Here is a 26,779-nt window from a genome sequence, read left to right on the forward strand (position 1 = left end):
TGTCTTGCATCACAAAACATGTCTACACACAATAGTCTTACACTGTTCTACACAAAACTGTCTTACATCACAAAATATGATAGTCTTACATGGGCCTACACAAAATAGTCTTACATCACAAAACATGTCTACACACAATAGTCTTACACTGTTCTACACAAAACTGTCTTGCATCACAAAACATGTCTACACACAATAGTCTTACACTGGTCTACACAAAACTGTCTTACATCACAAAATATGATAGTCTTACATGGGCCTACGCAAAATAGTCTTACATCACAAAACATGTCTACACAAAATAGTCTTACACTGTTCTACACAAAATTGTCTTGCATTAAAAAACATGTCTACACACAATAGTCTTACACTGGTCTACACAAAACTGTCTTACATCACAAAATATGATAGTCTTACATGGGCCTACGCAAAATAGTCTTACATCACAAAACATGTCTACACATGATAGTCTTACACGGGCCTACACAAAATTGTCTTACTTCACAAAACATGTCTACACAAAATAGTCTTACACTGTTCTACACAAAATTGTCTTGCATTAAAAAACATGTCTACACACAATAGTCTTCCACTGTTCTACACAAAACTGTCTTACATCACAAAACATGTCTACATACAATAGTTTTACACTGTTCTACACAAAACTATCTTACAGCACTAACATTAACAGTCTTCATAGCATCATTTTATAGCGCTTCACTCGTCTACATGACATACTGTGACACTGGCAAACACAAAGAAAAACACTGAAACAGGTCTTCACAACAAACTACTGCGACAAAAACATATTGCCAGTCTGCACAACAAAATGATATGACACAGGTCATAAGGTGACACAGGCCTGCTTAACAAAATACTGTGAAACAGGTCTTTACAATAACATAATGCATCACAGGCTTATGCAACAAATGCCTACCACTGGATACAAATCAAGTGTCTATGAGATGTTGATTGGTGCCGTTCATTCTTTTGTTCAGATTAAAACACTACCAAACCACTATCTAGTATTCCTAACCTGTTCCGTCTCCTGTAGGATCTTGTCTGCATGCTGCTTGGCTTGTGATAGGGAGGTAAGGGTAGTGTCACACAGAGACGAGGTGATCTTCAACATGGACTGGAGGTAGGCGCTCGTGGTCGGGGTGACGGAGGCTGGACGAGGTCTGGGTGACACATCTACCACCACCAGGTTCTTCACACGATCTGGCTGCAGTGAACAGTAATACACATGAACACTTATTTATTTTCAGAATTTTGTTTTCCTTTTAATCTTATCCTTTTTGTGATTGTCATGGCGTACATCTGTTTACAGTATTGCTACTAACACTCAGCAGGTATAAAAACACCTTCTTTGCGTACCACTCTACTTCGTTTTTTATAAAGAAGAGTGGTGACTTTCCAAATGTGCCTCTCTAAATGTTCACCCACCCGTACAATGTACTACAAGAGGGGACTGTTTTCTCTTTGTTCATCTGTTCATTTGTCCCTTCGACCAGGCCATATCACATACTCCATCACCGACAATTGCCAAATTTTCTAAGTAACTACAGCTTGAAAATGCAGAGTGTGGGATGTTGAAATTTGGTCTCATGTCTGACTTGGAAATGCGGAGCGCTCCGTGTTAAATTTGGTCTCATGCCTGACTATCTACAGAGCAATGGCCTTTGTTCAGTGTTTATCATTGTTTGGGGCATAGAGTACTTGTATATTCTGTCACCTACAATTGCCAGATTTTGTATGCGAGAGTCTCTTAGGATGGTAGGGCATAACCTATTGAAGTTTATTTGGAAGTAGGACACTTTCAATAGCTCGCAACACTTTGCCTGGTCTTATTCTGGTTTGCATACATATATATATATATATGTATATATCAATATAACAATCAATGTAACAATCTGATCTGGAAAAGTTGCCCTAGAATAAAAAATATTTTATTATATAGGTTTCCCAAGGTGCATTATATACTAAGATTCCAAAGCTGTCGGATGTTGAGCTTCATTGACAATTAAAAGAAGCTGAATACAGTGTGGTAGGTTTTAATTGTACATAAGGATTAAGGTCGGCTTCTAGCTTTGAGCTAGAGGGAATTTCCCTTTAGCTCAGTGGTAGAGCGTCCAACTAGGAACCTGGAGATCGAGGGTTCGATCCCTGGTGGAAGCACACTATTCTCTTTCCTGTTACAAATAGTGCCCGTGGCCCTCCCTGTAGTGACAGGGAGTTAAAACCTGGGTTGTGGTGTTCGAGGGTGAACCCATTTAAAAAGGGGGGAGTAGTGTGGCAGGTTTTAATTGTACATAGGATTAAGGTCAGCTTCTAGCTTTGAGCTAGCTTTGAGCTAGAGGGAATTTCCCTTCAGCTCAGTGGTGGAGCGTCCGACTAGGAACCTGGAGATTGAGGGTTCCATCCCTGGTAGAAGCACACTACTGTAAAATCATAAATTTTCGTGGGGCATTAAATTTCTTTTATTTCGTGGATAACAAAAATCCATGAAACTTAATCCCCACGAAACATAAACTTGGTATGATATAGATAGGGGAAAATCAGAAATCAGCGAAATATAATGTCCTTGAAACAGGCTAGTATATTAAAACCACGAAAATAAATGATTCTACAGTGTTCTCTTTCCTGTTACAACAGTACACTGGGAAACTTTCACCCAGTCCAACTTGCTCCCCTAACCTGGTAAATTTAAATACCCTCCGTCTTATTTTACCCTTCACTTGCAATGACTGCATAATACGCTGTAAACCCAACATTTATAGTCGCTGTTATGATAAATTTTCCCTCTCTACGGATGGTTAAAAAGGCGGAAGTTTCTAGGTAAAGTGTGTACTTACCAGTCCACAACACTTGGTCAACAGGTGTACATTGCTCACTCAAATATGCACAATTTAATACATCACACACATAGATTATTTAATGATAAATCAACAGATTGAAGTAGGTATCTTACATGTGTAAGTGCCAGGGTCATTAAGACTTTGCCTCCCATACTGTGTCCCATCAAGGTCACTCGTTCTTCGCCAAGTTCATCCATTAATCGAAGGACATCGTCTGACATGAGGAAATAGCTCATGTGTTCATTGTGAGGACTTGCTCCATGATTTCTGGCATCGACTGCTATCACCTGTATAAATTAAAATCACAACCATTTCTGCTGAGCCGATTTCAAGATGAATAACAAGTTCAGTACCTCTTCACATCTTAATAATTGTGATTATTATTTTCAATTTCATATTATCTAAATATGTTGACTTCAAAATCTGTTCAAACAATATGAACTGCCATCTTGTTAACAACATCATTCTAACATATCCTGAGTAATCAAACTCTGTCCATTTATATGTGATCTTTTATAGTTTTGAACAGATCCAAACCTGTGATAAGGCTGTATCTGCTTGAAAAGAATGTAAGATCAATAATTAAACAGGGCTTATATATATGTCAGCATTTAATTTCATTGACCACTAAAACCAAAAGTTATGGTCGGGACAATTATCGCAATGACTTTTGACCATGGTCATGTGACTTTGTCCTTGAGGTACAGAAATGTGCAGTATGGGGCATGCAATCTTTTCATGATATGCATATCTATGCCACGTCTCATTAAATAATGTTTACTGCTTCAGAAGTAATGCTCCTAACAATCCCTTTATATTTGACCCCTTGCTGTGACCTTGACCTTGTGATGATCTAGAGGTCTGTTACACAATCTAGTCATGATATACACATTGACAAGTTAACCAAATTCATCTGTTAAGGCATCAAGTATATAAATTTCACTTTAATATGGATATTTTAGCAAAATCATATAGTTTGGCCTGCACTTTTAATACACCGAATGGTAAGGATTTTGAAATCATAATATCTACAAAATCTAAACCAGTGATTTGAAAATTCTATTTCTTAAACTTGCATATTGTTTGTTAAGTTATTGTTTTTCAACTCTGGTCTGCTTTGTTTCACTGCCACTTAAATATATATTTACAGGAAAAACACATAAAATACTTGCCTGTGTGTTGACATTTTGGATTGATCCAAACTGATGTCTACCATCATAGATTCTGTACAGTGATACCAGCCAAAGCTAGCATGAGATAATACCACACTAGGTAGAGCAACTGACCCACTGGCTGATGTTTAGTGACCTTTGAGCATCTAGGGCTCAGACCATTAGTAAAGGAGGATGACAAGAGTGCTTGACTGCTTGTCTTGAGTCAGGAGCAGAGCAACTTAGATAGAAAGTAAGGAGGAAGAAATCTCAGAGAGGAAAGAATGGCTAGAAGTCTTGCAAGTTAGTTTGGAAAGACAGCCCAGAGAGGAAAGACCGATTAGTTGGGGCTAGTTAGAAGGAGAGCTTATAGAGGTAAGAATGGGTTTATTTGAGGATTTTGGAGATGGTCTAAAGTTACAGTTTAAGAACAGCAGTATTCAAAATCAATGCTTGCTTCACAGTCCTGGCTACACTTGTTGATTTCACACCCAATTTATAGACAATTTATAGATGAAGTTGTTTTCTAATTTTTATTCTGTAAATCTAGTCTAAGCAATAAAGTTTTGAGAGTAGTTCATTACCTTTCGTCCTGTTTTACACAATGCCTTGGATAAGCTCCTCCAGTTGTTACTGGAGCCCATCAGACCATGCATCACCATCACACTTGTTTGATTCGTTCCTTTCTCAACATTTTTGTAGATATGATGATTCAACTTCACAGCTGAATTGATATGACTGAAAATAGATACATAAACATTTTTATATTGTCTGAACTCACTACAAAAAAACGTTTCAGTTTCTGTTGTAAAATCATATACAGGTATACATAGCTCTCTGATGCACAAAATATTGTCTTGCTCACAGCCAAATAACCAGCATTCCAACAAGTCCAATATCATTGAAAACAAACTATTGACAGTATCACGTTGGCGTTAACTTTGGTTTCTGTAATGAAAAGAAGCCCATTGTCTGATGTGACCTGTCCCTGTGTGAATTAAAAACCAAGCTATTTTCTGGATTGAAGTTACATTCAACATCCTTTAAATTTGTTTAAAGAATTGGTTTCAGAATTTATTGGAAATGTAAAAACTATTAGCAGAGTATAAATAATAATGATCATTTTGTTCATGTGTCTTAACAACAAACTGTACCTTTTCATTGAATATATATTTGTACATTGTATTTATCAATGGTGATCACTCTGTTGAAGTGATGGTCACTATGGCATGCTTGCATTTGTGTGGGACAGAAAGTGTAGCATGTGACTAAGTAGGAGGTGCACCAGAGATACAGGCACGTTGTACAAGTATGCTAGATATTCAAGATATTTAGAGCTCACCATATGCAGTAGACAAAATAAATTTTACATTTATGCTGGACGAGAATTTTTTTTCCCTAGTTTATATAATTCATCTTTTACACTGGTTACATGTACTGTATATACATGAATGTGGCTGATCTGGATTGTGTCAATTGCCGTTATCAGAGATCTTGATAACACAGCTTGTTTAGTACATCTTTTGTCCATATTTTGCAAGTTGCGAGTTTGAAACGTGATCAAACTTTTGTTTATAGGGGTGGGCAGGTGGCACAGTGGATAGTGTAACTGTCTTTCACCAAAGCGGCCAGGGTTCGATTCCCCCGATCAGACATGAAAAGGTGTTACCAGACTGACCATGTGGGTTTCCTCCAGGTACTTCAGTTTCCTCCCACATTAAGACCCTGCACGCTAACATCCCGGCCAACAAGAGTGATTATTATAATATGTAACATTTACTTGTTTCATGATTGTTATAAAACAAATAAAGTTTACATCATATAATCTTGGCTATAAATTAAAAGGAGTTTTCTTCAGGTGCCAAAGACAATAAGAAACAGGAAAGAATCATCAGAACAGATCGATCATCAGTGACCATACTTGCAGAACTTTCTCCAGAAAGTGAAGTTGCAGTATATGTTCAAGGCCCTCACTATACATATATTTTGATATGAAGGAATAGGCAAATCAGCTACATGTGGTAATTTGATATGTGTCAAAAATATCTCCGTTAATCTTGTAGCTGAACCGGACTGGGTAGATCAAATTCCGGTATGACCATTGCATTTCTCTTATTCCTGTTACAAAATTGCCGAGCTTGTCAACCCGTTTTCAAACACTGTGCTTGCAAGGTGATGCATACTTGAATCTTGATAAGAGATTGCTACAGACTGGACTGGGTTGATCGTCGGCGACCAGGAAGCTCTGTTAGTAGAGCGTCCATCTACAGTTTGGAGGGTCCCAGGTTCGAACCTTGGTCTAGTCGACATTTTTCAGTCTCCCGTTACAAATTTGGCAAGCTTGCCAACCCTTGTTACAAGCACTGGGTGAATGCTTAGCATGGGAGTATCCGAACCTATAAGGCTCTTATAGGCTTTCTCCTTTAAATTACTGTTGCTGATGTTGAGATTTCTTTTCAGGAATCCTATGGTGTTATTTGCTCGCTGACATATATTTGAGATGTGTGTATTCCACTTTAAATCTGAAGATATGGTGACTCCAAGATAGTTAGCAGATGTTACATGCTCTAGTGTATGACCATGAATAATGTAGTCATACATGGTACGGGTCTTCTTCTTTGTAATTGAAAGGACATTACATTTATCACGTTGGAACTTCATCATCCATTTCTCTTCCCAGTCTGATAGTCCGTTTAGGTCTTCTTGTAGATGGTCCTTGTCAGCATCCGATGATATCGTTAAATAGACTATGGTGTCGTCTGCAAATAGCCTTACCGTTGATCTGATGTTATCCAGCATGTTGTTAATGCAATATAAAAATAGACTCGACCCGAGCACCGACCCCTGAGGGACTCCAGACTCCACACTGATGTAATCTCCTGCTTCCCCTTCTACGACTACGGTCTGCTTACAATCTATGAGGAAGTTCTTTATCCAGGTGTTGGTTTTCCCTCTGATGTCATAGTGCTCAAGCTTATGAACAAGTAGGCTGTGACTCACTTTGTCAAATGCTTTACTGAAAGTCCTGCATCTATGTTTTTGGTGATGTCGTCTATGAATTTCAGTAATTAAGTGTCGCATGATAATCCGGCCCTTCCGAAAACCATGTTGTAATGGGTAAAGGCTTTAGGTGTGCATCCAGCCAAGAGTACCAATCATATCTGTTACACTAGAAAGCGATTTGACACATATCAGGCTCTTCTCCTCTGGACCATTTCTACTTTGTTGATGTTATTTTCTGTGTACGGATCCCAAACAGAGCAAGCATATTCTAAAGAGGGTCTAACCAAAGATGTGTAAGCCTGTTCTTTAAATGGTTTTGAGCTAATTTTTAGGTTTTTTTCTGAGAAATCCTACCGTAGAATTTGCCTTGTTGTAAATCTGATCTACATCAGAGACCCATTTCAAATCTGATCTGAGGGTTACACCTAGTTATTTCATAGAATCAACATGTTTTAATATTTGGCCATGAAGAGAATAATTAAAAATGACAGGGGATTTTTTTCTTAGAAATTGTGAGAGCATAACACTTATCAGGGTGGAAAGCCGTTAACCATGTTTTTGCCCAAATGGCTAACGTTAGTTTGTCCTTTCTCTGACATAAAACTAATCTGATGCAACGATAGTAAATCCATTTCCACTCGATGATTTTACATCACAACTTTATATATGCATTCAACACACTTATCACCTAGATGTACTTGTACTGTTCGTTCTTAATGGTCTCTGTATACAACTTAATCTAAGCGTCCTCGACAGGAGATTTCTGCTCATTTTGCTGCAGACGCCTAGTTTGCACATTAGCAGACAACTTCTTTTACCGGAAGTAGTAAATATACGCAAATCCGTGTTTGGGAGAGACTTCGAAAGTTTCATGCTGGATTAAAACATTTTGATGACAAAGATTAAGGGATCGCACTCGCGCACTCGCCTACGCCTCATTTCCTGGTATAACTCATCGAAATCCGAGTTCGAGAATAAAACTGTGTTGGTTCGCCCTTCTGTATGGAAACATGGCTCGCGAGTATGACCACCTGTTCAAGCTCTTAATCATAGGAGACAGTGGTAAGTCACATGTGAATGTTTTTGTTGTAATATTGGTGATGGACTATAACTCGTTATCGTTATGACAGGAATGTTCCTAAGTACACTGCTCCCTTCACGGTTTAGGTTCTCAGTTTTGAGTAATATAACGGTAGTAGTAAATAAAAACGTTGTGACGTTTTTTAAAACTGGATACTTTTGTCAACCTTTGATAACGTACCTTCAAATCGACAAAGTTATTTTCATTGAGGAAATCGACTAATGTCTCCCATGTTTGACGATAAAGAAATACTATAGAAGCATAAATAAATTAGGTAAGCTAACAATACCATACCATACATCGTACTGTAATGGTGACCGATAAAGTTGATTGATAGAATGACCATGCATAAATCCCGAAAAAAAGGATTTACTTCATTATATCTTTGTTACTGAGGAGAGACCTTTTGTGTATAAAGTGATGGACCATTATCTGATTATATTACATCCCCCGACCTTCAGTCCATGATACTGCACAATTAAAATTGTCAACAACAATCGATTATGTAGAGATGACTAAATAACTGATTATAACATTGGTAAAATAATAAAACTTTGTTTTCTGAATTTAAAAAGTGTTATAAGTCATACAAGTTTTGTTTTCTGAAAATGTTTTAAGTCATCAAGGTTCCCCTCCTCCAGACAGCTTAATGTTCTGATATCTATATGTATACCTCATTCAGTTGCCTCAGTGCTATAGTATCATTTTGCCTCCCTACTGTCATTCCACTGACCAGTGAAAAGTGAGCTCACTTTCACAATCAAAATTACACATGTAATCAATACGACTTCATATGAAAGTTACTTTATATAACTTATTATTGCTGTGATTTTGAAAACGTTATTTGAGTATTTTGGCTGTGAATTAATGAAGCCAATGTAAACATGTGCTGCCCTCGCTATAAATCAAGGGATTGACTGTCTCATCACTTGACATACTATACATAAAGATACAAACCCTCATGAGATTTTCTATGAAAAAATTAACACTATCATCCAGCTGATGATGTATTATAATTTGACAGTTTTGGAGTTATTCACCTGTTTTCACAGGATGTATTAAGATATTGTCTTGTCCATATGCATCTGCCCATTAATCTGTTGATATTTCTTATTTCAGTTTTATTATTGGTATGGTGTTGGCATACTTAAATACACCCTTAAATAAATTGCTAATAGCCTAACATTTTTAAATTGTATTGTTTGTATGAATTGTATGTAAATGTACATTGCAGGGTGATGTATCAAATGTTGTTATGAAATAGTAACTACACATGTGTCATATTGTTCGTAAGTTGTACATCAATGTCCATAAAGTAAAAGTTTGCTAGATGATTTTTTTCTCTTTCTAATATCATACTCTAATATTACTATTTAATAGTATTAATTACTTAATCCCTTATAACATTAATTAATTAAATTCATGTTTTATTACAGCTGAAAATGTTATTAAAGTGATTAGTCAATTGAGTGGAATTCAGTATTAGCGTACTGTACAGTGTCTGAAGGAGTAGATACATGTATAGTGCATGTATCATGACAGCTGTTGCAATATTATTTATGAATATTTTATCAATAAAAAATATGTAGAATACATCCATTTACATGTAATATACTACAATTATAAAGGTACAAATAGCCATAGCTTGAAGTAGCATTTTTCAGATAATATTTCTCGTTTTTCATAATATAAGGCATTGCTTCGGTAATAATTAGACATTATCAGAGGTTTGTTGTTTTACCAATACATATAGTATCAGCTTAGCATAAAGGTTCTGGTCTCCCATCATATTTATGTGATTATTGTGCTACTTTTGTCTCTGAACGTTGTAAAAGGTTTTGATTTAGACCTCTTACAAGTATAATAAACAGCTTTAAATTTGGTGTTTTATTACTTTATATTTCACTGATCTATTACAGAGCTGATAAAAAAAAGACAAAAATTGTTTAACAGTTTTTAAAATTCATTTGTCAGCCTGCTGACTTTTTTCGTAAATAAACAAGAAATACTGAAAATTTGCCTAAAACACAGATTGATCCCCAGATTAGGAAATTGTTTGAACCTTGCACCATCTGTCACATATAGATACATGTATCTTGACAACAAGCATGTCATGGTGCCGGTTTGATACAGTATTGATCTCTGGCTGAGGAGAATATCACAAGTTACAGGAAGCTTCATGTTTTCAGGCTGTTTGATCGACACATTACTCAGTAATTGACCCCCAGTGCTATGGTTTGTATAGTTATGCTGTACCAGTGCTTCAGTCAGCAGTGATTGGTTTAGCCCTGACTCGATATTCCTGTCCTGTGTTGGGGAATATTGCTTCTCTGATTTGCCAACAAATAATGTACATGTGCATGCAATGTGTCTTGTGTATGGAGAAAAGTTACTTCAGTGATTGACACAGAACAGTTATGCTTATAGCTTATGATTAAAGTGAAGTCTGGCTCACCTGACCGTGCATATGAATTAGACATATTTGTATGTGTAATGCTGTGCACAATGCTTATAACACCAATGAAACAAAGATGTTGATTGCTTCAGTAATTTTGAAACCAAAAATAAAAGCAGTTTTTGTTTAGAACATACATCAAATGGCATGCCTAAGCTTCATAGTAATTGTTCTTTCGACATTTATACAGAGTTCAACCTAAACAGGAATTAAAATAATTGATCTTCGTCAAGTAGACAGGTCACTGTATTTACCCAAACTATTTATTTCCACTTCATATTACTTGACCCTTGTTGTGTTGTTATAACGATTTAGTGACCAAATAACAACAAAGAGGATAGAACATGCTTAAGTATTAGATCATCATCATCATCATCATCATCATCATCATCATCATCATGTATGACTTATCGTAGACGTTTCACCAGCTAGTAGATGCAAGAAGTGCTCTCTGGATCGCCATGATAAAATAATAACAGACCATCGCTCTAACCAACTTTACTACCTGGTCACTGCTAGTAATTATATACATAACAAGTCAGGTACATATCAAAAACAAAATCAAGAAGCAGTGTTCCCAGAAGCCCCCAAATGAAGGTTTGTCATCCCCGAAACAGTTGGTTGTTGGACCCCCAGTTTTCAACAATTACCCTATGTAACTAAGTACCTAGGGATATACCCCCAAATCTAACATGCGGTGAGAACACTGAAGAAGAGATCAGTCAAGATCAGAAAAACTACAGTTGGATTCTATAGTGGTTTGTCTGCACTAGGACAATGATCCTCGAGTCAGTGGGAGAACATTTCTACTCCCGACACAATCAATAAATATTAGGCATTTATGTTTTATTCAATAAATTCATGGAACCCTGGTTTCCACCAGAATTATTGTAATAATTTACACTTAATTTATTCTAATTGGTGTAGATTATTTTGATTGTACCGTCTATCGCCAAGGAACCCTGCTATCAACACAAGGACTGCAGATCAAGCATTAAATTAGGACAAGTTAAATGCTGTGTTTGGCCATCACCTATATAAAATCAATGAGAATGTTGTTATACAACACTTCCATTAGCTGTCTTTGTTCACAGTTAGGATGCAAACCTGAGTTATTGGTTTAACTTACAGGACAATCCCTATCTCTAGGCTAATAGATAGGTGTTAGATCTCCCAGGTAATTATAAATGGATGTCAATATCAGGTGTATCAATGGCCTGGTATTGTTATAACTCTACTTTGAAAGAAAAGTAAATGGTTCACATCTATGTGCAGGTTCATTTGGGGATATGTCAAGTCATAAAATCGTGTCAATGACCGTATTTATGACTAGAATGTGGTGACTGCACATTATAATAATGATAATAATCTTTATTTAATGTCGTGTACTATTGTCAACAACAAACATAAGCTCTGTAGATTGTAAAAGCGATGCTGCTAAGGGAACAAATGGTGTTTTCGTGGTGGATAAAACCCACGGGGGGAAAACCACCGTGCCATCGGAGGGATAACAACTAACCCTATCAGACATCACTCTCTTTTTTCCACCACCGCTGGGGATCGAACCGAAATTCTTTGGAGAGCGAGTGGTCTGAAGCTCACGCTTGATAGCACACAGTAGTACAATGACTGTGCGTTAGCGATCACAGCTACCGAGGCACCTGGTAGAATCTGATAAAATTTTATATGCTGGATAGATCTTAATGTTCAACAAATTGTTGATGATTTTCCAATTGTTGAAAGAAAGAATAAACTTTGCTAACAAATGAGAATCAGAAACATTATTATCAATCATCATTGCTTGCACCTTTTGTATTAGTCATACAACATTTATAACATATATATATATCTGAAAGGCTCATGGGGAGAACAAGATTTTTGCAGCTTGGATTAAATCTTGGATAATGACACAGTTTTTGATATACAACTGTTCAAATGACTTGCAAAACTACTGGTGAAAGTTTCAACAACAATTTTCATTAGTCCCTTTTGGTTAATGCACACAAAAAAAACAAATTCTCAAGTTTTCACCAGGAGTCGATAGACTGGTCATTTTCGCTACAAGAACACTGAAGTCTCATTATAACTAGGAGACATGTTTTGATCAGCCTTGGACAGGTAAGCCGTTTTCATGCTCTAGTTTGATTTTAGTCTCTGAGCAGGATTGACAAAAGAAGCCAGAATCTTGAGTCTAGCTGAAAGAGAAAGTAACCGAATGTATGAGATAACCACTGCAGACCAGACAGATTTTTTTATTCGATAAGCTATAGTTTATCAATTCTGTTGCTATAGAAACCAGTGTAAGTATTGCCATAATAGAGAGTTTCATGGACTTATAAGGAGTCTCCACACTTTCGCAATTAGCCCGCAGAATTCAATGAAAGTTTTACACAATGGTAGTGTCATTATGTAGGGATGATTTTATGAAAATCTAAGCAATCCAATAACATTTGGATTTTTTGGTAAAAAATGCAGAAAAATTGATTTGTTGTCAAATTTAACACTTTCACATTTTTTGAGTGCATGGCATTGTTCAAAACTATTACAACAATAAAGTAATGAAAAGAAGCATTGCTAATCAACCCTTCAAATATTTTATTCATCATAGAATATCTGAAACACGTTACACAAAATGATTTTTATTGATATTGTATGGATATAAGTTTTTGCTAAAAGCAAACAGGACACAAAGTTTCATACAAAAAGAGTGAACAATTGAAACAAATATACACAAAGTCTTTATAGTTCATTAATTTTACATTTTACAATCATTTTGATCTTGATGAGAGTTGTCTACCTTGAAAAAAACCGGAACTTTTTGCAGATGACAGTTGTTTTCTTTACTATACCAAAAACGACGGAAATAAATTAAATTATGATATTAAAATTGTCAATTTACTGTTCTTTAATTTATGGAACAAAATTATACTCTCAATCATAAACACTTTGGACATCATTCCATAGCCCGCTTACGCATGATATATTTACATGTTAGGTACATATGTTACCATGGACTATCAAATAATATGCCGTTATCACTTGCACGCATATGCACTTGCATTTTATAGAGATCTTGACATTTTACAAAACTGCATTTGTGAAAAGATTAACCTGACAGAGCGTAACTCGCTCGACAACAAAAATTGTAGCGACCCGAGCTTGTGAACTAGTGTTAGCACGTGCTATGTACAGGTGAGGTCGGTCAACAAAACACATCAGTCTGCATTCCATGCGCCTCATATACTACCTTCTTGAAGTCATTTGATCTTATGTCTTCCTGTGTGTTAATTCATGTCTTTGTATCATAGCCTTTATTCCAGAAGTACGTGTGATTACGTACATTTCCCAACAAAATATCGATATCGGGTGTTGACATATCATCGTGTACTAATGTTTACCCAGTGTTACTTTAATTTACATAACGATATTGGAATGCCCGATACGCAATACGAAAATGACGACACGAAAATACGACAAGAAAAACATGTATATTACGAAGGGTGAAAAGTCCTTAAACTGATTTTAAGCAAAAAAATCAGTTAGACATACCAAATTAGGAATTCAAACATTATAATTCTGGTTTATATAGATAATCAATTTTTAAACATTTATACTGTTACCATGGAAACCCCAGAAAAGTGCAATACATCATTGATCTAGTGTTGAAGATATTAGCTACAGCATATAGGAACAACCTTATCTTTACCTTGAAGGCATTAGATAATGGAAATGGTTGTATAATAGCCCTTGAATATTCTGAAATTTATGATACATTCTATTGTAAAATTTACCCAGTTTATCAGTTTTATACTAATTGTCTATCAATTACTGTGCCTGTTACAAAATCATGTCTACTCTATAAACAGCAGCTAGTTTATTTCAGGATTATTTCATTTCTTTGGTGTAGTCACACACAGAACAGAATGTATAAATGCTAAATGCCTATAAACTGTTTGCCAATGTGAAAACCATAACAATGCATGTTTATAGTAGTAAGTGATATATGAATACAGCACAAAATAAAAACAGCAAAGTCTGGTGCAACATTGTAAAGGTTTGACCCAGTGAATTTAAGACTTCAAGCACTAATCAGTACTGTATGCTGATTTATAGACTTATCTTTGTCTAACATACCTACTTTGAGTGTATAGTATAAGGTTATAATAGGATCAGTTTGGTGCACTGAAATGAATACATATATTTTCTTTGTAGAATGTATATGGTGGAGTTTTCTGGATAATTTACAAAAAAATGAAAATTTCAAAACAAATTTTTCATAGAATTTATAAATCTTTCATTCAGATCTTCAGAGTGAGAGTACAGTTAATCTAAAGTTATCCTTGTTTCATTTATGTGGGGCAAATTCTAACAGAAGCTAATTCACAGTAGCTACATTCTATACACACTGTATATATTTGATGTCAAATTGATAGCCCCACACTATAACAGTGTACAGACTACCAGCCACTATAAAGATCTACCCTACAATTAATTATATCTGTACATTCTCTGTATCAGAAATAAATCACTGCCTGCCCTCTGTCTGTTTTCACTCCTATCTCTATGTTCTCATAATGATTAGCTAAACATCTACATTTAGATATCTTACATTTGGTAAGTAGGACGGTTTTCCATTAGGGTTGTAGCGTATGGAGGAGACTAGTAAGAGATGTAACCTAGTTACCAACCAGAGGAACAGCTGAGGGTGCCACCAGATTCTATAGAGACCCTGGAAAAACCTAAGTCCTGCAGGCTATACAGTGAAAATCTAGACCAGACACATTTCTCTGACCATTTGGATGTATTCAGAAGTTGTGTGTACATTTTCATTACAGATTTATAAATAAAGGATTCAGACCTAAGCGAATATGTATAACTCAACCAACTATTTAGTGAAGACTGTCATGGGGGGTAAATACTGAAATACATTCCTAGGTGTAATAAATGATACTTGAAATAAATACAGCAGATGTTCATATTTCAATTTTCAGGATATGTTTAGAGTTGTCTCCCTTGAAAAAGGTTTTACATAAATTGCAGTGTTTACCGAGGTTCTAACATGTTATCGCTAAATTGAGCAGGTCCAAATTACCAGACATTAAAGAAACGCTACTGGTTTCTTTAGTTTGAAACTCTTCAGAAAAGAGGTTCACATGTTGTGTATGTTAGACTATGAGCATGTATCTGTAACCGTAAACAAGGCAATTTGTCTAAGGAACACATATCCTTACTAATACTTTGCCATTTTTTGTTTAAAAAAGTGCATACAATCTATAGCCAATAGGGTCAGTATATGTAAAGATTTAGAGCAGGTAAGAGTAATGCTTAAAAAACAGACATATTTATTATTTGGTCTAATATTTAAATTTCAAGCAATTATGAATATTATGTATAACTGAAACCTGCATGCAAATAAAGATGTTGTATTTAGATGCAATTACTGAATATATGTCGATACTGCAGCCCATCAACACACATCTGGAGGATGTGCTAAAAGATTCAAAACAAATCACACAGAACCACTGGCCCCAAACACTGTGATTATTTTTTTCAAAAAGTTTCAGTATTTGATTTCTGGCCAGAAACACTGACTTAAATGTCATTATGTTTGTTTCTGTTGTAATGTATGTATCCAAATATTTTACCGATCTAGCAAGAATCTCAATCCAACATACACATATATTTTTATGAATATCATATACAGTACAATGTGTATCAATGTGTGTAAAAGGTTACCCCCTGAAGATCAGTATACATATATGTCTGTAGGAGAAAATCTTTTGAATTCTATTGTTTAGTCACTCAGCTATGATTTTCTATTATGCAGTCTCAGGCAGTAAATATAAGTATATGCAATGTAACTATAAAAACACATGTCTATAATCGCACAACCCCTTTTACTACCGACAACTGTCAATAACAAACATAGTGCTTTTTAGCTTTAACTCTTACACCATTGATATGAAAATGGTAAGTTTTGTTTTGTGTGATTAATATTATCACATCTATATTTAACCCTTTCACCCCTATGTAACTTAAGTAGACTCTACCATGCAATGATCTGGATGAGTCCATTATGGTCTACAGTGGTGAAAGGGTTAAATAGGTTTGGTTTGATATGTACCTTTGTAAACATGTTTTATGGCCTTAACATATCTTAACTCATTCACCCCTGAAATTTCATAATGAACAATTCCAACCTTTGAATTGGAAGGGTTCAAATGTGTCTTCAGGGGTCAATGAGTTAAGTACCATAATGAAATTGTTCATGATTTGCCCTTGCCCTGCTTTCCTTTGGATTTGATACATTTCTACCATTTTGAATTGATTTTTCCTGGGGCAAATTATTGTGCCATTGAAACAAAATTATACAAGAATCATGAAAGAGATTCCTCTGCGCAATGATTTGAAATATATTTACCATGGTATACGTATGTATGACCGGTTTATTATCAGAAATAAAATTTGACTGCCATTATTTGGTAAGACAAACAAGAAATTGGTGTAGTAAAATTGTATATAAGTCATCATATACCACTAGACAAAAATGTGAAACTAGATCGTGAGATAAATGTTATGTAGCTTTCTACAGTAGGGGAATTTTAGTTTCAATGATGCTGTTATTGGTCTCAGGAAAATGTAATGAATCATTCATTGCTCTGAAAATAGAGTAAATAAGGGAAAATCATGAATACTTCTGATATATCACTGTAGCATTACATTCTGATGAAGTACTGTATGTTTAACCTTTTCTTTGTTATTTGTAGGTGTAGATGTTTAACCTTTACTTTGTTATTTGTAGGTGTAGATGTTTAACCTTTACTTTGTTATTTGTAGGTGTAGATGTTTAACCTTTACTTTGTTATTTGTAGGTGTAGGATGTTTTAACCTTTTCTTTGTTATTTGTAGGTGTAGATGTTTAACCTTTACTTTGCTATTTGTAGGTGTAGATGTTTAGCCTTTACTTTGTTATTTGTAGGTGTAGGTGTTTAACCTTTACTTTGTTATTTGTAGGTGTAGATGTTTAACCTTTACTTTGTTATTTGTAGGTGTAGATGTTTAACCTTTACTTTGTTATTTGTAGGTGTAGGTGTTTAACCTTTACTTTGTTATTTGTAGGTGTAGATGTTTAACCTTTACTTTGTTATTTGTAGGTGTAGGAAAAAGCAGTTTGTTGCTACGGTTCTCAGATAATACCTTTTCAGGTAAGTGCTTATTATATTCTCCTAAAAGTGAATGAGTCATGATAGCCACAAGCCATTAATTGGTTGGAACAGGAAGTGTGTGTGTAGTGGACCAGTGGTGCAATGCTCAAGTATTAAAATTTAAGACACAGAAAATCAACATTGTTTGATAGGTGACCTTCACCAAGGTGATTTTGGTCATGTTTAAATCAACGAAGAACCAGTAGAACTTGTATAGAATCCCACTTTCTTACACTGCATTAATGTGAAGAAATGTTTCGATTGATTGAGCTATTGAACTAATAATATTATGACGAATCTGTAGGAAAATTCTTTGAGTAAGGAATTTATTGCACAGAATTTTTTTCTGAGGAAATTTAAAATCCACAGAATTCCATTGATTTCCACTGATTTCATGGATTTCCACAGATTTCCATGGATTTCCACAGATTTCCATGGAATTCCATGGAAAGTTAATTTTACATATAAATATAACAAGGAAATCTACATCCAGGATAGGAGATGTTGCTATGTAAAAGGGAAGCTAACTGTTACACCTGTATGAAGAACGAGAGACCGACTTTGTACAAAAAAAGATGTTGCTAGCAGAGTAACAATAACATGTAGTAATATGTCAGATGTTTCTCCATTAGATCGGTGATCAAAACAAGGAAATGATACGGCTCGGAAAGTTCTCTCGTACATGTAGGCATTTTCATCAAATAAAGCTCAAAAACTATTTCAGCAGGGTAATTGCCTAGAAAGGACGTTAAATTATTGAAGACTTGTATATATATGTAGACTTGGCTAGCGCTTTCGCCCATCTTGGGGCTCTTCAGGCGAAAGCGCTAGCCGATTAAACTAGTCTACGTGTTTTGTTTTATTTATATTTTTACCGTCACATAGACATTTAAATTTATTTATCGCTATGTAGCCTTGTATTTATATGCAGACTTCTTGGAAAGCTGGAAAGTTTTCTTTCATATTGGAGTGTATTTTTTGTTTCATTAATCTTAATTCCTGATGCATGTTGTCATGTACAAATGTATGTATGTTCCCCTTATTTATCAAACACAAGTGTTCTCAGGATTTATCATGTATATCCATTAACTTTCTCGTGTAAACACTGGAGAGATGTATATAGATATCTGGATCTCTAACTGGGATGGATGGACACACAACTCTGAACAACAGAGAAAAAGTCTCTGTAGGATCACTCATCAAACATATACATATGTATAATTTCATCATTGAAATATTTATTGCAAAAGCAATCATTTTTGTAGTGGTTTCAGGATAATTGGGTTTGAAGCACATGTAGTACTGATGATACAGAGGCTAGATTAATGTCCTCGGTCATGTTTATTTATTAGATTCACCTTAACACAAAAATAAAAAAACACGCTTTGAGTAGTATAACAATGTATCTGTTCAGATGGACACCTACACAATCACTTTAAATCAAAAATGTCAATGTAGCTTTTAATCCACAGGTGTTTCAGGAGCCTTTGTATACAGTACATATAACATAACTTTTCATCTCCTTTATCCATGGTTCATTGTCCGTCCATCAGTCAGTCAGTCTGTCATCGAGGTAAAACTTGATATGCATGATCCCCTTTGTCTTGAGATGTACATGCTACAATTTGAGATGGATTAGAAAAACAAAAAACTAAACTTCATTGTATTTTGCATATCCACATGGTAAATTCTATTTCTGAGGAACTCGCTGAATGGTGTACATGATCCTTTTAGCCTCTAGCTAGTAGTCCTTACTTCAAATAACTTTGCCCAACCTGGAAACCAAATCGGCCTCCAGGCTACCGAAACTTAAACTTTGTATGGATATTCTTAGAAAGCTTAAGTACTATAAGGGTCATAGTATGCTTCATCCACATTGTATCACGTGTATCACAGAGTTTTATGTACCGCTAGTATTATTGTCAATAAGAACCGCATTATATCCCTACCTTTGTCCAATGTATACTAAGTGTGTACTAGAAACATTGTAAGAGTAGAGTTAGGCCTATCCCTAACTGTTGGTTTCCTTAGAAAAGCAGGCACTTCTGATTTCATACTTGTAAAATGTCAGTTATAGTTAGGCCAAAAAAAATGTATGTCTGTTTAGGGTTCCCGACCGACCCTAGCTACTATATTGTATGTATGTTTTGGGTCAAAACATTTTGATGAAAAAAAAAAAGTTTTTCATACAATAGTAGCTAGGGTCATATTCACATGACCACACGGTACACAAAAATATACAATTTTTTTAAAAAAAAAATTGACCTACCTACCCTTGATTTTTTGCCCATGCAACCCTAAACAGACTAGTGGGTTTTTTTGGCCTTATGTTTATCATACATTAAATGCTGTACACTAAACATCTAGGATTAGGGTAGATTTTCTGATGGTCTTGGCTAGGTCATTTCATATTGACCAGCTCAATATGCAATTTTGGAGTGACTTTCTAGAGCTAGAGCCTGGTAATGCTTTGATGTAACAACATTTTTCATTGGTTAAAAACCATGTTTTATTGAAGTAATAATCAATGTATGTGCATGTATTATGGTGGAATATATAACAAGGGTGAAAAATAATTAATGAAGGCTGCAAATATTACGACCCGAGTTGATTATTTTCCAACATTTTCAAATCCTGAGTTGTGCCTTTATTAATTATTTTTGTCCAACATTTTACCACCCTCGTTATACCTATATTCCACCATAGCACACAGAAATACAGCAACCATTTCTTAAATAAAAGAAACAAGTTATGTTTCATTTCTATACATCTTTGGTTTATATTTAAAATCCGGGGGTTTAAAAAAATCATGATAGGTTGATATAACCTCGGTTATCAATGGTACTATATAGTAAGAAGACACTTAAATTCTTAACATCTACACTTCTCCCATCCCAGGTCAGGCCTGTAATTTTATACTCACAGTGTAGCTACACACTTTTATGTGGAGACAAACCCTGTTATCTCTGTCTAGCTCAACCATGTAGAGATATCATCACAGTTCACCAAACCTGATGTAGAATTTACATAGTCATGTCCCACCTTGAGATCTGTGTGCTACAGATGGGAGGTCAGGTATACAGTTATCATCAGTTTATTATCCTGATAACACCTACACTTCTCTGGTCCTGGTCAACACCAGACCGTTGTTAACACTAATGTATCTGTTAGTGTTTAGTTTATTGTCCTGATAACACCTACACTTCTCTGGTCCTGGTCAACACCAGACTGTTGTTAACACTAATGTATCTGTTAGTGTTTAGTTAATTGTCCTGATAACACCTACACTTCTCTGGTCCTGGTCAACACCAGACTGTTGTTAACACTAATGTATCTGTTAGTGTTTAGTTAATTGTCCTGATAACACCTACACTTCTCTGGTCCTGGTCAACACCAGACAGTTGTTAACACTAATGTATCTGTTAGTGTTTAGTTAATTGTCCTGATAACACCTACACTTCTCTGGTCCTGGTCAACACCAGACTGTTGTTAACACTAATGTATCTGTTAGTGTTTAGTTAATTGTCCTGATAACACCTACACTTCTCTGGTCCTGGTCAACACCAGACAGTTGTTAACACTAATGTATCTGTTAGTGTTTAGTTAATTGTCCTGATAACACCTACACTTCTCTGGTCCTGGTCAACACCAGACAGTTGTTAACACTAATGTATCTGTTAGTGTTTAGTTAATTGTCCTGATAACACCTACACTTCTCTGGTCCTGGTCAACACCAGACAGTTGTTAACACTAATGTATCTGTTAGTGTTTAGTTAATTGTCCTGATAACACCTACACTTCTCTGGTCCTGGTCAACACCAGACAGTTGTTAACACTAATGTATCTGTTAGTGTTTAGTTAATTGTCCTGATAACACCTACACTTCTCTGGTCCTGGTCAACACCAGACAGTTGTTAACACTAATGTATCTGTTAGTGTTTAGTTAATTGTCCTGATAACACCTACACTTCTCTGGTCCTGGTCAACACCAGACAGTTGTTAACACTAATGTATCTGTTAGTGTTTAGTTAATTGTCCTGATAACACCTACACTTCTCTGGTCCTGGTCAACACCAGACAGTTGTTAACACTAATGTATCTGTTAGTGTTTAGTTAATTGTCCTGATAACACCTACACTTCTCTGGTCCTGGTCAACACCAGACAGTTGTTAACACTAATGTATCTGTTAGTGTTTAGTTAATTGTCCTGATAACACCTACACTTCTCTGGTCCTGGTCAACACCAGACAGTTGTTAACACTAATTTATCTGTTAGTGTTTAGTTACGTAATTGTCCTGATAACACCTACACTTCCCTGGTCCTGGTCAACACCAGACTGTTGTTAACACTAATTTATCTGTTAGTGTTTAGTTAATTGTCCTGATAACACCTACACTTCTCTGGTCCTGGTCAACACCAGACAGTTGTTAACACTAATGTATCTGTTAGTGTTTAGTTAATTGTCCTGATAACACCTACACTTCTCTGGTCCTGGTCAACACCAGACAGTTGTTAACACTAATGTATCTGTTAGTGTTTAGTTAATTGTCCTGATAACACCTACACTTCTCTGGTCCTGGTCAACACCAGACTGTTGTTAACACTAATGTATCTGTTAGTGTTTAGTTAATTGTCCTGATAACACCTACACTTCTCTGGTCCTGGTCAACACCAGACTGTTGTTAACACTAATGTATCTGTTAGTGTTTAGTTAATTGTCCTGATAACACCTACACTTCTCTGGTCCTGGTCAACACCAGACTGTTGTTAACACTAATGTATCTGTTAGTGTTTAGTTAATTGTCCTGATAACACCTACACTTCTCTGGTCCTGGTCAACACCAGACTGTTGTTAACACTAATGTATCTGTTAGTGTTTAGTTAATTGTCCTGATAACACCTACACTTCTCTGGTCCTGGTCAACACCAGACTGTTGTTAACACTAATGTATCTGTTAGTGTTTAGTTAATTGTCCTGATAACACCTACACTTCTCTGGTCCTGGTCAACACCAGACTGTTGTTAACACTAATGTATCTGTTAGTGTTTAGTTAATTGTCCTGATAACACCTACACTTCTCTGGTCCTGGTCAACACCAGACAGTTGTTAACACTAATGTATCTGTTAGTGTTTAGTTAATTGTCCTGATAACACCTACACTTCTCTGGTCCTGGTCAACACCAGACTGTTGTTAACACTAATGTATCTGTTAGTGTTTAGTTAATTGTCCTGATAACACCTACACTTCTCTGGTCCTGGTCAACACCAGACTGTTGTTAACACTAATTTATCAGTTAATGTTAAGCACTGTTTATTTACTTGCTATGAGTACCTAACGGTAATCCTTTGATTCCCTGTTTAGATAGAAAAAGCGTGTCATATAAGTTAAATGAAATATCTTCCACCTCCTAACTATGGTATGTATGTATATATACTTCACTGATAAAATGTTGTATGCTGTATGCATGTAGAGATGTATTCTCTTGAATATTGAATTATTCATTGAAAAATTAAATTCTTACGATTTTGATCACTTGGATGTCTTTAGTTTCAAACTACAGGGAGACAAGTTAGTAATAAAATGAAATTTGGAAATCCTTAACAAGAACTTAAGGGCTGGTAGCCAGTCAAATTTTTATTTAGATAATGTAAGTTCCAGCTATATAGATGAAGAGGATTTATAGGTATGGTTTGTATTACAAAATACACATATCAGATAAAGGTCATTCCTTCTAAGGTTAAGATCAAGGTCACAGATAGAGGTCAATATGAATGTGGGTTGTATACATATGCAGGTTAAGCATAAGCTATTATAACAAGTGTTGATTTGATTGTATCACTCATTCACCCCTGAAGACACATTTGAACTCATTATACAATTTCAGGGGTGAATGAGTTCAGCTGCTATAACAAGGGTTGATTTGATATACTTGTAGGCTAATTAGCTGCTACATTCTAATGATTGGGTATCAGACTTACATTAATGTAATGACAGCCCGATAGGTTCAGATGAGAAGGATTCAGTGTTTGTGTATATATTGAAGTTGTTTGAGAGATAACTCGGATTTGAAATCACACTTCGTACCTCTCGTCATTATCAAGTACATGCATGCATCATCTGTAAAAGCACTTCAGTTCCTTAGATGTTTTGCAATAGTTTTTGTTGCTCATTATTTGATAGCACATCAGGATTGAATATAATTATACAGATACTGGATAAGAGGGAGTGAACTATAGGGAAGTTACCTAACAGGTTAATTGAAATGTTCATTAAGAATCCTCAGCATTGTCTGTCAAACATTTCAACGCAAATTATGGCATCATTTCACACAGATTTTATTCACACAAACAAAAATATGGCATGGGCCAAAGAGTGCTGAAACATGTTATTTCTAACTTATAAGTGTCCCTGTTCCTGATGGGTGCCGTGCCCCCCCTGCTTAGGAAATAATGATCAAATAGCCATGTGCATGTACAAAATGTATTATGTTTAAAATGTCATGGGTAGATTTCAACATAAGTGTAGTGTAAGCATGTTTCACCAATCACAATCAAAAGATAAACGAATAAAGGTACTGGTATAAGTCATTGGCTGTTGTCCTGTCATCCTTGGTTGTTAACCAATGTTACATATCTCCAAACTGGTAGATATTGAATAGCATTCAACGCAAAGATACATTGTGAAACTCGGAAAATGTCATAAGTTTGTTAATTACGACAAGGGCACAAAACAAAAGAAGAGGCACTAAAATAACACATGACGTCTGACTGAATACATACTAATTAACAAATAAGTCTTGTTTGCACCTCTAGTTTTGTAATATTTCAAACATTTGTGTCTTAACTAAGTGAAATATACATGTAGAATGGAATCATTATAGATTATATATAATATATTATCCTCTTGTCATTCCAGGTACATATATAACAACTATAGGGGTGGACTTTAAGATTAGAACTGTCGATGTAAATGGAGAGAAAGTCAAACTACAGATCTGGGATACAGCCGGACAAGAACGATTCCGCACAATCACATCAACGTGAGTCTCACACCTCCATAAACTACTCATCTGTTGGAGGCTCACACCTCCATAAACTACTCATCTGTTGGAGTCTCACACCTCCATAAACTACTCATCTGTTGGAGTCTCACACCTCCATAAACTTATCATCTATTTGAGTCTCACACCTCCATAAACTACTCATCTGTTGGAGGCTCACACCTCCATAAACTACTCATATGTTGGAGTCTCACACCTCCATAAACTTATCATCTATTTGAGTCTCACCCCTCCATAAACTACTCCTCTGTTGGAGGCTCACACCTCCATAAACTACTCATCTATTTGAGTCTCGCACTTCCATAAACTACTCATCTGTTGGAGGCTCACACCTCCATAAACTACTCATCTGTTGGAGTCTCACACCTCCATAAACTACTCATCTGTTGGAGTCTCACACCTCCATAAACTACTCATATGTTGGAGGCTCACACCTCCATAAACTACTCCTCTGTTGGAGTCTCACACCTCCATAAACTACTCATCTGTTGGAGTCTCACACTTCCATAAACTACTCATCTGTTGGAGTCTTACACCTCCATAAACTACTCATCTGTTGGAGTCTCCCACCTCCATAAACTACTCATCTGTTGGAGTCTCCCACCTCCATAAACTACTCATCTGTTGGAGTCTCCCACCTCCATAAACTACTCATCTGTTGGAGTCTCCCACCTCCATAAACTACTCATCTGTTGGAGTCTCACTCCTCCATAAACTACTCCTCTGTGGGAGGCTCACACCTCCATAAACTACTCCTCTGTTTGAGTCTCACACTTCCATAAACTACTCCTCTGTTGGAGTCTCACACTTCCATAAACTACTCATCTGTTGGAGTCTCGCACTTCTAAAAACTACTCATCTGTTGGAGTCTCACACCTCCATAAACTGCTCATCTGTTGGAGTCTCACACCTCTATAAACTACACATCTGTTGGAGTCTCACATTTCCATAAACTACTCATCTATTGGAGTCTCACACTTCCATAAACTGCTCATCTGTTGGAATCTCACACCTCTATAAACTACACATCTGTTGGAGTCTCACACTTCCATAAACTACTCATCTGTTGGAGTCTCACACTTCCATAAACTACTCATCTGTTGGAGTCTTACACCTCCATAAACTACTCATCTGTTGGAGTCTCACACTTTAATAAACTACTCATCTGTTGGAGTCTTGCACTTCCATAAACTACACATCTGTTGGAGTCTTGCACTTCCATTACTGTGCCATTTAAACATTCATATGACTACTACATAACCATAAGAACACCACACCCACATCGAGCCTCACACGCCCATAGCCACACCAGATGTATGTGTTGTATTTCTATAATCTTCCTTGTGAGTCGTCCACCTCCGTAAATTCACCACACGTGTGTATCACATCTTAACTACACCTGTGTATCACATCTTAACTACACCACACCTGTGTATCACATCTTAACTACACCACATGTTTGTATCACATCTTAACTACACCACATGTGTGTATCACATCTTAACTACACCACATGTTTGTATCACATCTTAACTACACCACACCTGTGTATCACATCTTAACTACACCACATGTTTGTATCACATCTTAACTACACCACATGTGTGTATCACATCTTAACTACACCACACATGTGTATATAACATCTTAACTACACCACACCTGTGTATCACATCTTAATTACACCACATGTTTGTATCACATCTTAACTACCCCACACCTGTGTATCACATCTTAACTACACCACACCTGTGTATCACATCTTAATTACACCACATGTTTGTATCACATCTTAACTACCCCACACCTGTGTATCACATCTTAACTACACCACATGTGTGTAGGTCTCTTCCATTCACCTCTAATACTTAACTACACCACATGTGTGTAAGTCTTTTCCATTCACCTCAATTAGAACAACACTACACATGTATATGCATAGACAGACTTATCCCCCCCCCCC

The 26,779-nt window shown here is 36.0% G+C and overlaps 2 protein-coding genes across 3 annotated transcripts in view; one reads left to right on the forward strand and one right to left on the reverse strand.

Moving 5' to 3' along the window:
• Window positions 1-7,830, reverse strand: part of LOC110455580 (protein ABHD11-like) — a 15,769-nt gene extending 7,939 nt beyond the window's left edge. The window contains exons 1-4 of one of the 2 annotated variants that reach the window (XM_021505768.1): window positions 7,701-7,830; window positions 4,594-4,747; window positions 2,972-3,145; window positions 1,037-1,225 (exon numbers count right to left, since the gene is read on the reverse strand). In XM_021505768.1, the coding sequence (XP_021361443.1) occupies window positions 1,037-1,225; window positions 2,972-3,145; window positions 4,594-4,747; window positions 7,701-7,810 (627 nt within the window). In that variant the 5' untranslated portion in view covers window positions 7,811-7,830. Of the gene's footprint in view, window positions 1-1,036; window positions 1,226-2,971; window positions 3,146-4,593; window positions 4,748-6,784; window positions 7,334-7,700 lie in introns of those variants that run through there. The other variant, XM_021505770.1, reaches the window with a different exon arrangement.
• Window positions 7,831-7,923: 93 nt separating this feature from the next.
• Window positions 7,924-26,779, forward strand: part of LOC110455576 (ras-related protein Rab-35-like) — a 23,084-nt gene continuing 4,228 nt past the window's right edge. Inside the window, exons 1-3 of the mRNA XM_021505765.1 lie at window positions 7,924-8,074; window positions 17,703-17,753; window positions 24,672-24,795. Of these exons, the coding sequence (XP_021361440.1) occupies window positions 8,023-8,074; window positions 17,703-17,753; window positions 24,672-24,795 (227 nt within the window). The 5' untranslated portion in view covers window positions 7,924-8,022. The remainder of the gene's footprint in view (window positions 8,075-17,702; window positions 17,754-24,671; window positions 24,796-26,779) is intronic.

The sequence above is a fragment of the Mizuhopecten yessoensis genome, unplaced genomic scaffold (assembly GCF_002113885.1).
Source record: "Mizuhopecten yessoensis strain PY_sf001 unplaced genomic scaffold, ASM211388v2 scaffold8299, whole genome shotgun sequence".
NCBI classification, from domain to species: domain Eukaryota; kingdom Metazoa; phylum Mollusca; class Bivalvia; order Pectinida; family Pectinidae; genus Mizuhopecten; species Mizuhopecten yessoensis.